Genomic DNA, 13,592 nt, shown 5'->3' with positions numbered 1-13,592 from the left:
TAGAAAAACAGATTTATAAACAGAAAAATGGTGAGGAAGGCGGAAAGGATCCATTGAATGATTTTAGTATAGTTTTGATTACAGGAGTTAATGGCGATATTACTCGGCAAAACGGTTTTGGAGAAAAGAGAGATGGAAGAGATGGATGTCGAAAGGCGAGAGAAGATCGAAGGAAGAGATGGAAGTCGAAAGGTGAGTGAAGATCGAATTAGGGTTACGACGACGAACGCGTAACACATCGGGTCGGGCCAGCATCTGCAGACTGTGGGCCGAAAAATCAAAATAAAAACAGGTCGAAAACATCAGAAGCCCAAACCAACTTAACTCGCCGATGACGTCGCCATTTGCTGCATTATTACTGGACGAATTTACATGCCGACGTGGACCCCCTCAGAAGGCTTTATATCTGGCTTTTAGTATTGTAATAATGGATAATAGATATCCCCTGAAAATATTTTGAGTATAGATGATCTTCCGTTTTAATGATCAGACAAGCGAATCACACTTTATTAGAAAACCAAATGTTGTATAAATGCTTCGTGGGGTAGTCTCTGTCTCTCCACACCTTACTCATTCAAAAATTATTTCCATATAACTAAATTAATAATGTGCACTGTATAACATTCTTGGTAATTTGTACCTCCAAAGACTATATCAGCAATCTCTATGAAGAAAAATAAAGTTCCATATTTCTTAGTGGGTCTATAACGATTCACAACCCTATATATATAGAAAATATATAAGAAATTTTTAAAAACACTTAATTTATATCATCAGAGATTTCAAAACAATCTTGTTAACTTTTACAATAGCACGGCTCTTCGGTCTATTTATGTCTTCCTCATAATCTTTCTTATTTGAGCTAAATACTGGATCACATAAGTTTCTAACACACTGTCTTAGGTCCAAAACAGAACAAGTTTCTTAATCCTTTTACGATTCTTCCTCGGAGAACCCTCAGCATCACGCTTTAATGCCATCTCATCCATCTCCAATCTACCCTCCTCCTTCATAATCACCTGACTCGATTCATCAGCTTTAAACCTCATCCTCTCTAAAACACTCACCAAACCCTCAAGCGCCATGTCAGCATCCTCACTTTTCATCAGCTCCTCTGCCACTTGTGCCGGCGTAATCACACCCCCTTCCATCAGTCGCTCTATCTCCGGGTAAAGACGGTGTGGCATCGTTGTGTCGTTCAAGCACAAATAGTTAGAGGCTAGAGTCTTGAATCCTTGGAAAGTGCAATGTCCCATGTAAATGTGCATATCCATACGACCCGGACGTAGTAATGCCGGGTCAAGCCTATCTTTATGGTTCGTCGTGAATATTATTATCCGCTCGTCTCCACAGCTTGACCATAACCCGTCTATGAAATTCAGCAGCCCTGATAACGTCAAAGGACCCTAAAACACACAAGAAAAATGCCAATTAAATACACTAATAAAAAGTATAGTAATTAGTATCGATTTCGGTTTGGTTCAGTTTGATTTAACCGTAACAGATCCATAGAAGACAGAACCAAACCTGAGACTCGCCACGGTTCTTGCCTTCACCAGGCTGTTGTTGCTCCACTCTATTGGGCAAATCCACCGCACAGTCGATATCTTCAATGACAAGAATCGAGCGGTTACGTGTCGCTAGCAAGAGCCTCCTCAGGTCAGAGTCACGCATCACACTCGCCAGCTGAAGATCATAGACATCAAACTTGAGGTAGTTCGCCATGGCTGCAACCAAACTAGACTTCCCGGTTCCCGGCGGCCCGTACAGCAAGTAACCCCTCTTCCAAGCTTTCCCCACCCTCTTGTAAAAATCTTTCCTCCTTATGAACCGGTCAAGATCGGCGATGACGTCACGCTTGAGCTCGTCTTCCATGGCCATGGTCTCGAAGGTGGAAGGATGCTCGAGGATGACCGGTTCCCACCGGAGAGAGTTGAGAGAATGCAGCATCAGGATCCTCCTCTCGTCTCTGATCTCTTTAGCTTTGGTCTCGACGTAAGGGATGTAAGAGTTTAGGATCAAGTCTTTATGCTTCTTGTCGAAACTCAGCTCGAAGTACTCGCTTTTACCGTCGTCGTCGACAGAGCTTCTCCTCCCTCCGCCGCCGCCTCTTCCTCCTCTTCCGCCACCTCCGCCGCCGCCGCTTTTCTTGTCTCCTCCGCCGTCTGTGACGAATATCCACTTCAGCTCGACGTCTTGGTACACATCGTTGACGATTTCTCCGTCGCTGAGGTACAAGTTGACGTGTTTGTCTTTGTGGCCTTTGCTGATTCTGAGCCTGATGGCGTCTGGACTGATCTTGGTGGAGAGATAGGTCTGAGCGGCTCGGTAGATCTCGTTGCTCATCCCCATGTTGTCGTCGTCGATGGTTAGAGTCAGAGTCGTGGAGGAAGAGCGGTGGAACAGAGACCGGAGAGAAGAGTAGATGAAGTCTTGGATTGGTGCTGGGATGAGCTCATGAGCCATTGATCGAATCATCATCATGTAACCAGCCATTGATGCGTACGCTGTGAAGAACGACGTAGGTGAGGGAAGATCTGTTGAGAAAAACATCGTGTCTCTCTGTTTTTTTTTTCTTCTCTGTTTCTACTGTTGTGTTTGTTGAAGATGGAGAGAGTGAAAGAGAGATGTTAAAAGAGATATATAAAGAATGAGAGAAGCTTAAGGAAGAAGGTTTCACTTGGGGTTAAAAGACATTATTAGTCCCCTTAACACTTAAGATCTCATTGTCTTATTAATTCAATGGATGCGTAGATGATAATTGACCCTTAAAATGGAAAAAGTAAAATAAATAAAAAGTAGAAAGATGACAAAAGAAACTCTTGGAAAATTTCCACGAAGAGTATGTCCATTTATTTTCCAATTTTAACTCATACGAAAGGTCTTTTTTTTAATATTTATTGCGTGACAAATGAAGATTGAAGACTCCAAAACTCTATTTTTAAAAAAAAAAAATAGAGTAAAAATGAAAATTGAATAAAATTACTTTAAATTCTACTCTATTTTTTATTTTATAATGGAGTGATGAACAAACAAAAAATAAATTATTCTATTTATAGAATAAATTTTATTATAGAGTGAGATATGAAGTTAGGTTGAAATATTTTTTATTTCATATTCACTTTTACTCCACGGGGACGGAGATGCCCTAATGTATATGAATGTAATTGGGTCAGCTTATGTAGTTTGTTCTCAGATTCGATATCTTAATTCTTTTTCATGGAACGGTTCAAAACCTTTTCAATTGATTAGTTTGGATTTGTTTAGTCATTATTTACTGATAATGTGATATAACTTCTTTCGTAATATGTCACAAAACTACGTATATTGTCAACAACAAAGCTATCTACTCATACGCAAGTGAATAATCTAATCGGCATGCATCATAATACATGATGACGACAACATCAGTATTATACATAGAAAAACGAATATGATACATGCATGGTGTATAAATATTCCCATTTAAATATTGAATAAATGTTTTCACATAGATTCAAGTTCTAATAATCACGAAATAAGAAAGTTTTCTTTTCTTTTTCTTGTTTTGTGAGAGTGATATATAGATAACCTTGTTTAGTTATGTTGGAAACGTCACGTGGCTTCACAGAAAACTTTATAAATTGTAATTGTGATAACCAACTTACGGTAATTAATATTATATATATGGTTATACATGTTGGATTTTGCTTAGTTTGTTCAGGTGGTGATGACTGATAACTTGCAAGAATATACACTTACGTAAAAGAAGACCATTACAAACTTGATTTTTCTGTAACTCGATTACCTGCCAAAACAACCAAAAACTTTTATTATCTTTTAAAAGTCATTCCTACCAATAGCAAAACCTATTACGCTGGTACTTTTGGCCTTGGATAACAGTTTTGGAGATTTTTGTATGTTAATAAGTTTGGATATTACAGTAACTATTTATGGTTGGAATTTAACTTTTAAACATTGGTATTTATGACATTTGATGATTGACCCATAAAAGACCAAAAAGCAAAAAGATGCGCTATATTGTCGCGATGTAGCATGTGGGACTTCTTATTGCGTGTTGTAATTCCATCAGTAAAGAAATGTAAGAGGGAGAGGTACGTGTCAGAGTAACAATGGATAATGTGATTCATAACCAAGAAGAGAAAAGTAAGTGTACTGCTGAGTCATGAGTTCATCTTTCTTTGGACCGTGGCGTACCTACTTTAATATATCAAAATATGCTTTTTAACAATATCGAGGGCAACCTTAACAAGCTAAAGTGGGCCGCAGCCCAAAACCTCAAACAGATCAGCGCCAAAACGCAGCACGCGTGTTTCGTGGTCAGGACACGTGTTAAGATCCTCACCAGCGAGGAACACGTGTCACAAGGCCGCTTCATCTTATCGAAACCTTCACTCGAGGACACGTGTCGCAAGATCAGATCGCCTCCGCTCTTCCCCGACATGCAAGACGCTGCCGACACCCTTAGTCGGAAAGAGACGCGACCCAACACCGTCCTCGAACCCTTCAAACCCACCACCGATCCACACTTTGAAGAATCAAATCAATCATCTACGATCGATCCAAGAACAGCCAACGTGGAGTCTCAGATCGAGAGTCGATTGAGCGAAGAGAGCGCAAAAGCGAGGATCACAGACCAAGAAGCCGGAGAAAAACGGTGCTGTCAGAGCCACCGCTTCCCGGAACCGAAAACCGACGAATCTAGTGCTGGCGGAGCCACCAATTCCCGGAATCCGAAGCTAGCGAGGACGGTGTAGAGAAATCACCGCCTCCCAGAATTAAACCGATCGAAACGGAGTTAGAATAACTCCGGCTGAGGTTCATCTCATCCTTCCTCTGTGTCGGATCGAAGAGAGATGACAGAGCTGAAGGAGAGAGGACCTTCCAAAATTCTCTATCGCTAGCCTATACTTCAAAACTAAATTTATATTAAAATATATTTTTTTCTCTCAACAACAAAGCATTATTCATCGTTCACCAACATTTCATTTTATAATGTCACTAGCAGTATGACTATGATGTCAAGAGAAAAGTTTGGTAAGATGATAGTTGATGAGAGAAGGAAATACTTTATTAAACTTATTGTAACACACTTTCACTTCACTTCATTTTTTAGAAGGATATTTACATTCTTAACAAAGAGATGATTTTTTTTCATGGTTTTGCAGTTTATTAGCTACTTACTGAAACATCTTTCACTTCATTTTTTGAATGATATATACATTTTTAACCCAAAAAACAGACTAGTAACTTCATAAAAGTATTCTGCAATTCAAAAAAGTTATTGAAAAGAACAAAATAAAGGTTTTCTATAATAATAATCTTTTCATCAAAAATCAATTTCAGTCATCCTTTTTATAGCAAATGCTATTAAAGTGACTCATGATTCATGCCTAGTAGGGCCAGTAGCCCAAATTGATTGCAACAGACCAAAACAAACATATAGGGCAGGTCATGTTGATGTCGATGTCCATGTCACTATCAAGTCTTTATATGAATACCAAACCAAACCAAACCGGTACAACTAAACCAAATGCCTAACCAAATCTTTTACCAATAAATCAGAACTTCCAACGAGATAACAAACGGTCAAACAAACTTGGAACAGAAACACAACTCTCACTCAATTAAGACAGCAACTCTCAGTTGGGAATGTAACTAAAATTATTGATCAGAGATAATGAGTTTTTTTCTTAAATAGCTCCTTTTGTGGAGAAGCAATCAGAAGCAGAGATTTTAGATCAGAACTGGAATTGCATCTCTGGAGAGTAACCAAGAGCTTCAAGGTTTGCAGCCATGGCCTTGTTCATAGGCGGTGGTCAACATCTTAGGATCTGCAATTCAAACATATACACCAATCTTATGTTCATCACTCAAATTACTTCTTGTCAAGTGTTTCATTCACTTGCAGTGTTCTTGGTTTTGTTTCACATAGAGATTTAGAGTTGGAAACAGTGATGACTGTGGTATGTTTAAGATCAAGTAACAATGGAAAGGTATTCTACCTGAATATCAGATGCTGGTGCAGGGCAATGGGACTGAATCATTTCTTTCGATACAAATCCAACACCACCATCCCATGTCTCCGGAGGCTAATCATATTTGCCACACAAGATTGAACCAAAAAAAGCATCAAGAAAGAGTTACTCTAGAAGAACGCCGAAACATTTGGATTTGGTGGCTAACCTGGTTCAGAACATAGTAGATTTTGAATTGATCTGGGTAATTGGCTGTAAGACTCTCCAATTCTTCCTGAAAGAAGTATTGCGTCACATAATATTTAGAGTTTGAAAACAATCTATATGTTCTCGACTAGTACAAGGTGATAGACTCTTTCTTTTTACCTTTAAGAGAATGTCTTCGGATGTAACATTGGCGTAAATGAGGTGCACCTTTGTCTTGTCTGTTGGGTTTTCTAGAATCGCTCTTGCCACCTTCAAAAGAGAGAAACAAAATACGGTTTAAGCATATACATTGGCTGCAAAACATAATATTAAACACGCAAACGTATGAGACATACTTGGAACATGGGAGTGATGCCTGAACCTCCAGCAAGCATTCCAAATGCTCTAAACTGGCCTGGCTGATACTTGAATCTGCCCTGGCAAGTTCAAATGTAACAAAACAACAAAAAGTTTAAGATTTAATGACAATTTTGAGATAACATTAACATCTGAGTTAATAAAGTAGTGAGTACCTTTGGTCCCTTAACAGCAAGATGGTCTCCAACACGCATCTCCCTGAAATGATGAGACATCCTTCCTTGCGGATACATCTAGTTGGCAACGAGATTTTCATAGCTGAATTAGTGAGAATACAAAAACCGAGTCAAGCTGAGTGAGAGAGTAAAAGCATATATATACACACCTTAATAACAAGTTCAAAACGTCCAAGGTCAGAATCTAAGGTTGTGGGAGTGTAGGGCTTAATAACATCCTCTCCTTGAGCATCCTTTCCCCTATGGACAAAATTCATTATATTTCATCATAACACCAATTAAAGCCTCTCCAAACACAGAACCTAAACTAAGGTTTACATATGAATATGTTCATAGCAAAACCTGCAGCTGATGTGTTGACCAATGGGAAGACCCAAGACGGAGGAAGAAGTAGGAAGCTCAAATACGAATTTAGCCACATTGTGACTAAGTTGCTGCTTCTTAACAAGCTTGAACTCCTTGAAGTTCTCCGGATCCAAACACCCTATATATAATCCAACAAAACCCAAGCTGAAACAAGTAGACAATTACAAAAACGACCACAAAAGGCTCAATTTTTTAACATTGATGTAGGCTAATTCAACCTTCCAAACACGGACGAACTCTATACAAATCTTTGCCTAAACTTATACAAAAAAAAGTTTCATGCTTTTTTTCAGGGGAATAAGATAGGCATTGTGAAAACTGAAAAGGTTTTGAATTTGGGGGGATAGAACCAACCTCTGCGTTTTTTGGAGGAAGAGAGATAGTAAGCAGCACCAGCACCAACTGCGACGAAAGCGACGAAGACGCCCAAGAGAATCTGGCGATCGAGGTTTTGGAGGAACTCTGTATCCATGGCGAGAAATGAAAGGAAGAAAGAGAGAGAATGGGGGAAGAAGAGACTGGGAGCAAGATCACTTCTTTTAGCGAGGAGTCTCTTTAGCTTGTTATCTCCGCCATTAAAACGAAGGGATGGGAGCTGGTAGACCTAACACCCCCATGACGTTATTTCTAACTACATTTTATTTTGACCGGAGTTAAAAAAAAAAATAATCGAAAACTATATGAGATCACTGTTTGAATCCAGTGGTCGAGTGTGCAAGATCTTGAGGGTCTTCCAAATTCATTTCTACATAATTATGGTTTAGGTCCGGTTAGAGTTCACTGCTATTTACGAGTTTGCAGCTAATCAATGGAGAGATCGCGTGTCATTGAATGGACATTTACGTGATTAAGCACAAGATTACTGGAGCATGTTAATGACGGTTTCTATACCTAAATTCCCTTGGATTACAAGACAATGTATCCTGTGTCTCAGCCTAGTAACTTGGTCCACCAAAAGGGGCTTATTGTGTGAACTTGTGATGAAATTGGGAAAGCTTGCATCTACATTGTGAGCGGAGATACGTTCAAGAAGACTCCGGTTGATACTTTGCTTGCTCCGTGCCCTTATCACCTTGCTCATGTTCCCAGTTTGGTATCCATCCTTCAGATCAAAGAGAAGAACAAGAATCAGCAATTAGAATTTTGGTTTCTTGTATTGTTTTGTACCAAACTGACTTGATCCAGAGTTTTTAGTAACTAGAGCCTTATCTACATGAACCCCAAATGCTCTCCAGTTTCTCAACAAACTCTTCTCTTCTTCCGCCTATAACACTCTCGTGATCAGCACCAACAACAATCTCAACTTCCACCGCCGGAAAACTCCTCTTCATATCACCAGAGCAATGCAATGGAACCATTTCATCACGGTCGCCTTGCATCAAGTGAATCTTAACACCGGAGTTTACAAGGGTTTCAAGATGTTTATCCGCGAATTTGGACCCACCGCAAATCACATTGTGCATACAATGCCATGCAGAGTGATGTGTGTGTCTTGTTATGTCCTTTATCTTCCAAGGAATCTCCCTAACAAAGACCAAATCTTTACTAAACAATAAACATGCTGATCATTAAACCGAACCAAAATAACAAAACCGGTTGAAATGTTTTTACCTTTTACCAGTACATAGCTTGATGAGCGATTCCCATATCTTATGATGCTTGCAGACTATGAAACAAACGCATCGACCAACATGTTCGTACCACGACATGACCGCAGTACCAAACGCTAGTGGTGGCCAGAGTCGCTTTCCAGCGATTCGGGTCAAGACCGACTCTTCAAGAGATGAAGGAAAATAAGGCTGAAATGTCAAAACACACATTAGCTCACGAATAAAACTGAAACATAAGATAATAAGACAACAAACTAATCTCTCACCGGCGCGACAAGAGTAACTGATTTTACGATGGTTGAGTGTTTAGCAGCCAAAGCAAGAGCAATCAAGCACCCCATTGAATGTGCAACCACATGAAACGAACCTAACTGGTAAGGCTTGATGACTGATCTCTCTATCCTTTCTACATGATCCCTCAACGTATAGAGACTGTCTCTCGGCTTAGGACTCTCCCCAAATCCCAAAAGATCGACCGCAAAGAGCCTGTAACGATCTTCTTTAACGTGTTCGAACACAGTCTCTGTCCAGAAATAAGATGAACCCATGAAACCGTGTATGAATATTACATTCTCAGACGGTTCTTGAACAGAGTCCTCTGTTTTTTATCAAACATGAAAAAAAAAAATTAAAATTCAATCGTTAGCAAACATATAAAAAACGTATTGTTTTTAAATAATATTTGACACCTTGAGGAGTTGAATCTTTGACTACGACGTGAAGATTCCCATCTTCGTTCTTCGTCCACGAGTTGCAAGATTGGCATCCACAATCTGACCATCTATGAGCCTTCTCAGACTTCACCATTCTCCCGGAAAGCTTGAACCTTCTCGCGAACCCGAGAAAACCCATTTCCCGGAAAACGTTTCTCCTCTTTAATAAAGTCTCTGAAACCTCATTTTCACCGGTGGTATGAGGAGACGCGTTGCAGTAACAGCTTTGGGATTTTCCCTCCAGAATCTCGTCTAGGAGCACGTAAACGACGCAGAGTATCGCGTCGGTGAGGTCGAGGAAGAAGAAGACGAGTAAAGATAGGGCGGCGTGAATGGCTGTCCCGGATTGTCTCGCCCATTTCTTCGTGGAGATTGCGAGGAAAGACATGGAAGCGGGGGGAGAGAGAGAAGCTAGAGCGCCAGAGAAGTTTGAGATAAATGGTTAAGCCACGTCTCGAAAGAGAGAAGTTTTGACTTTTATTTTATCAGATAGAAACGACGTCATCTTGGTTAAATGCTTGTAAACAAATGGCTTCAAGAGTTGGTTAGGATGCTCTTTGCATTATACCTTAATTGTTTATTACATGAAGGTATTGGTTCATGAAGTTATATGGAAGAAAGATGCTTTCTTCTAGTCTCTCAGGCCTACTCTTTTTTATAATTTTGTTTATTACTTTATAGATGTGATAAATATCATAATTTTGTAATAAATAATAAAATAGTGGTACTGTAAATTACACTGCAAAAATTGTTGTTACAAGTTCATGTATCTCTGTTACTAGCTGGATCGGAATCGGTGATCGGAGGAGGATCTCTCTGCTGGCGTTGAGAAGCTAAACGCCGTTCTAGTGGAGTTTTTCTTTTGCTGACGACAAACCTATTCACTCCTTTCCTCATTGGCATAATCGACGGGAAATCTTCGTCAGGGATCTGACTTAGCTCTGATATGTTCTTAATCTCAGCCACTCGTTTAAACCATCTCTCTGCTTTAGCTTCCTCCGACATGTCCAACAAGTCAGGCTCCTTCACTAACGAACCCTCCAAACTCTTTCCATTTCTTATCTTCTCTGCCGTTGGTTCTCTTGGTTGTTCTTGCACTACCTGAGAAGGGTATTTTGTTGTTGCCGGAGCTGGAATAGTATGTGCTGTTGTAGTTGTTTCCTCTGGCTGTTTGTGTTTGGCGAAGTGGTCAGGTGGGAAGGGCACAAAAGGGGCAAAGTCTGAGTCTTTTGTCTCAATGGACATTCATCTCTTGTTTGCTGGAGAAGGCAGTGAACGGTCTTTCTTCCTGCTAACCGCATACTGATTCTCTCCTATACGCATTGGCATTTTCTCAGGAGAATTCTCTTCCGGTATTGAGCTTTCAGGATCAGAAACCTTGTGCAGTTCTGTGATCTTCTTTAACCAATCTGATTCTTTCTCATCTCTTTCTTCGCCATAAACACTTGCATTTGACTTGTCCTCTTTGTAGACGCCTCCAACGTCCTCTGAGACACCGCCCATCTGGTAGCTGGCGGTCAGACCTATCTGTGTGTCCTCCTTGTCAGGCTTCTTGGCAAACATATCGGAAGGTAGTGGCACGAACGGGACAAAATCAGAGTTAACTACCTGAGAGGATTCAAACCTCGTGGAAGAAGCCGAAGAGGACGAAGAACCGAGAATCTCATTCAAGCTCCTATTCGTTTTAGTTCCATCTGTCTCAGTATTAGCCAACCTTCTCTCAAGAGGTGTCTTTCTCGTGTTAACAACATATCTATTCACTCCTTTCCTCAAAGGCATAATCTCTGGGAAATCTTCATCTGTATCAACACTGTTTGCATCAGAACCACCACCCTGCGCTAGTTTACTAAACCACCTCTGTGCTTTCTCTTCATTTTCCACCAGTCTTCTCTCAAGTTCAGGATCCTTCGAGTGAGCAGAGCCAGAGTTAGCTGAATTGAGTGAGAAGTCCCTGGGTCTCTTGCAGTCGCATCTTAAGCACGCTATGTTCCTCCCATAATTGTAAAAATCGCATCTGATGGTTGAATTGAAACAAATTAGAAAGAAAAGGGAAAGTTAAACTCACCATTCATCGTTGCATTGACCATAAAGCAGCAGAGAAAACAAAAATAGTTGCTTACTGAGGACACTCCCATTCGCTACCAGTTAGCTGTCTCTTTGGTCTTGCTTCATCACACTGGAAGCATTTGACATTTCTCGCAAAGTTCATGCCACTGCACCTGTTTCAACAAGTTCCCACACCATATGAAAGACAGTGTATAGTCAGTGATATACCATTTCAACAAGTACTCTGAGATTTATATCAAAAGGCTACTGAGAATCCAACTAACTCATTCATACCTCGAGCAAATCCAGTCACCTCGTTTCATCTCAACGTTCTTCTGAAATGAACCTCCATTTCTCTCCGAGAACTTATTTTGCATTGCGCCGTTCGACTCAGGAGTACGAAAGCTCATCTTTGCTATCTCGCTCAAAAGGTTTCGAACCGACGACTCCATGATCTCTCGGTCATGGTGTTTGATTCCCTCAGAAGAAGCAAAATCCACAACATAACTCAAAATAAGCCTCATCAAATCCAATGTACTCGCCTTATCCATATCCACTACCTAATCCAAAACACAAAGGATCAAACCATCACGACACAATCTCAACACTGAAACGAGATTGTCTGTAAGCTACCAACTCTAAAAGAGTAACCTTTTTTTTTTAACCTTACCAATGCCCTGACGACCACTTGTAAGGTAAAGGCTCATCCTTTTGAGAGAATCAGGACCTGTCCTAAACAAGAACGGCTTCACATTCTCCACCACCACTTGAACATCTCTCCTCGAAACCATTCTAATAACATCAACAAAAGAAACCATTCTAATAATATCCGACGAAAGGAGAGTTTAAACTAGATGGAAATGTCAGCTAACTTACTCAAGCAACTCGGGTCGATCACGAGCTAGAGCCAAGCAAGCAATCACTGGACGAAGGAGAAACTCTTCCGGTAAACCGGGAAAGAACTCGTTTTCAAAACCGGAACTTGGCGCGGAATCTGTAAAGTAGCCAGCTTTGGAGAGAGACTTGATCAGCTCCGCCCATTCAGGCAGCTGGTGGTGATAAGAAGGAACAGAATCGGAGGCGGAGACGCGAACTCGGTGAGTATGGAACCGCGCGATAGGTATCGTAGAGATAAGCGGCGGAAAAGACAACGGAGAACGTCGATGGGACGAGTCAACGGAGGAAGGAGCAGAGGCGAGACGGTGGAGACAGCGGAGATTGGTTAAGCGGCTGATGAAGAGGCCACGTAAGATAGGGGGAGGAGGAGAAAAGAGGGAGAGGATTCTGGTGGAGTTGTTCATCGTCTCTCCTCTTCGACGGCGACCGTTCGGCGGAGGATTGGATTTTTTCAGTTAACCGTGAAATAATTATTTCTTCACTTTTTTTCTATAAAGTATGGGCCTAATGGGCTTACATAGGCTACATTGTGAAGCAAGTCCATGTGCTGTTTGTACCATATGGGCTTAACATCATGGATGTACTTAATTACTTCTTTATCTTTCTTATCAACGGTTGTGTTGTCAAGATTTTACTAAAGGCCATTTGATTTGTGACTTATCAAAAACACTTTGTGATCTTTTTTTTTGTCAAGTCGGAAACAGACTCTATAGCCTATATTGAGAACACACATATATTTCAGTTGTTCGTTTACTCAAGAAGCTTGAAGCCTCATACAGCTGACAAAAGCAATTCACCTAGCTGCCTCCATTGATTTCACTGACGGTTTGGTCAAATCTCGCCAGATGATATGTCTACCACCTGTGGGAGTTTCCTGTAACATCTTTCCGTCAATGTGCTGGAGTTTGTGGACCTCCCGTAACCAGCTACTCTTCAAGAATTCCAGCTCTATACCTACAGAAATCGCTCATAAAAAAATCACCTTAGCTCGTGAATGGTGTATGGCACCAACGTCAACGATAAAATCCACACATCAAGGAACAACACATAAGATTCCAAACCATCGCTTACCTTCAGATTCATGGACTGCCTGCAACACCAATGCATCTTGCGATAAAACTCAAAAAGGGCAGGCTTTGCTTGGATCTTTTCGGATTCCAGTAGACGCATCCATCTTAAGGGATCCCAAGTCCAAAATTTCGTTGGATCACCCCTCATAACGGAAGCTCTAGCTGTTAAAGC

General features: G+C 40.7%; 4 protein-coding genes across 5 annotated transcripts; all 4 read right to left on the bottom strand.

The window, feature by feature from the left end:
- Positions 1-745: 745 nt before the first annotated feature.
- On the bottom strand, positions 746-2,638 carry LOC106319401 (ATP-dependent zinc metalloprotease FtsH). The gene is made up of 2 exons (XM_013757717.1): positions 1,528-2,638; positions 746-1,406 (listed from the first exon to the last, which is right to left on the bottom strand). The coding sequence occupies exons 1-2, from the start codon at positions 2,551-2,553 to the stop codon at positions 900-902; spliced, it is 1,533 nt and encodes a 510-aa protein (XP_013613171.1). The 5' UTR covers positions 2,554-2,638; the 3' UTR covers positions 746-899.
- A 2,835-nt stretch (positions 2,639-5,473) lies between these two features.
- LOC106319396 (NADH--cytochrome b5 reductase 1-like) lies at positions 5,474-7,685 on the bottom strand. Its single transcript, XM_013757710.1, has 9 exons — positions 7,439-7,685; positions 7,061-7,202; positions 6,868-6,958; positions 6,698-6,775; positions 6,521-6,601; positions 6,345-6,434; positions 6,187-6,252; positions 6,006-6,092; positions 5,474-5,834 (listed from the first exon to the last, which is right to left on the bottom strand). Exons 1-9 carry the CDS (start codon positions 7,554-7,556, stop codon positions 5,820-5,822), a joined length of 768 nt encoding a protein of 255 aa, XP_013613164.1. The 5' UTR covers positions 7,557-7,685; the 3' UTR covers positions 5,474-5,819.
- On the bottom strand, positions 7,598-9,858 carry LOC106319395. Of its 2 annotated transcripts, XM_013757708.1 has the most exons (6): positions 9,384-9,858; positions 8,961-9,292; positions 8,696-8,883; positions 8,289-8,608; positions 7,976-8,186; positions 7,598-7,688 (listed from the first exon to the last, which is right to left on the bottom strand). In XM_013757708.1, the coding sequence occupies exons 1-4, from the start codon at positions 9,793-9,795 to the stop codon at positions 8,290-8,292; spliced, it is 1,251 nt and encodes a 416-aa protein (XP_013613162.1). In that variant the 5' UTR covers positions 9,796-9,858; the 3' UTR covers positions 7,598-7,688; positions 7,976-8,186; position 8,289. The 2 variants fall into 2 exon arrangements, with proteins under 2 accessions (XP_013613162.1, XP_013613163.1); XM_013757709.1 differs by lacking the exon at positions 7,598-7,688 and having other exon boundaries at positions 7,907-8,186; positions 8,261-8,608.
- Positions 9,859-10,169: 311 nt separating this feature from the next.
- LOC106313486 (zinc finger protein VAR3, chloroplastic) lies at positions 10,170-12,824 on the bottom strand. The gene is given in 5 exon segments (XM_013751295.1): positions 10,170-11,421; positions 11,528-11,626; positions 11,748-12,013; positions 12,119-12,245; positions 12,330-12,824. Coding segments are annotated over 5 exon segments (2,169 nt in total). The 5' UTR covers positions 12,755-12,824.
- Between the last annotated feature and the right edge of the window lie 768 nt (positions 12,825-13,592).

This window comes from Brassica oleracea, chromosome C9 (genome assembly GCF_000695525.1).
Source record: "Brassica oleracea var. oleracea cultivar TO1000 chromosome C9, BOL, whole genome shotgun sequence".
Lineage (NCBI taxonomy): Eukaryota > Viridiplantae > Streptophyta > Magnoliopsida > Brassicales > Brassicaceae > Brassica > Brassica oleracea.
Note: the sequence above shows the minus strand (reverse complement) of the source record. Positions and strands in the feature narration are given on the sequence as shown.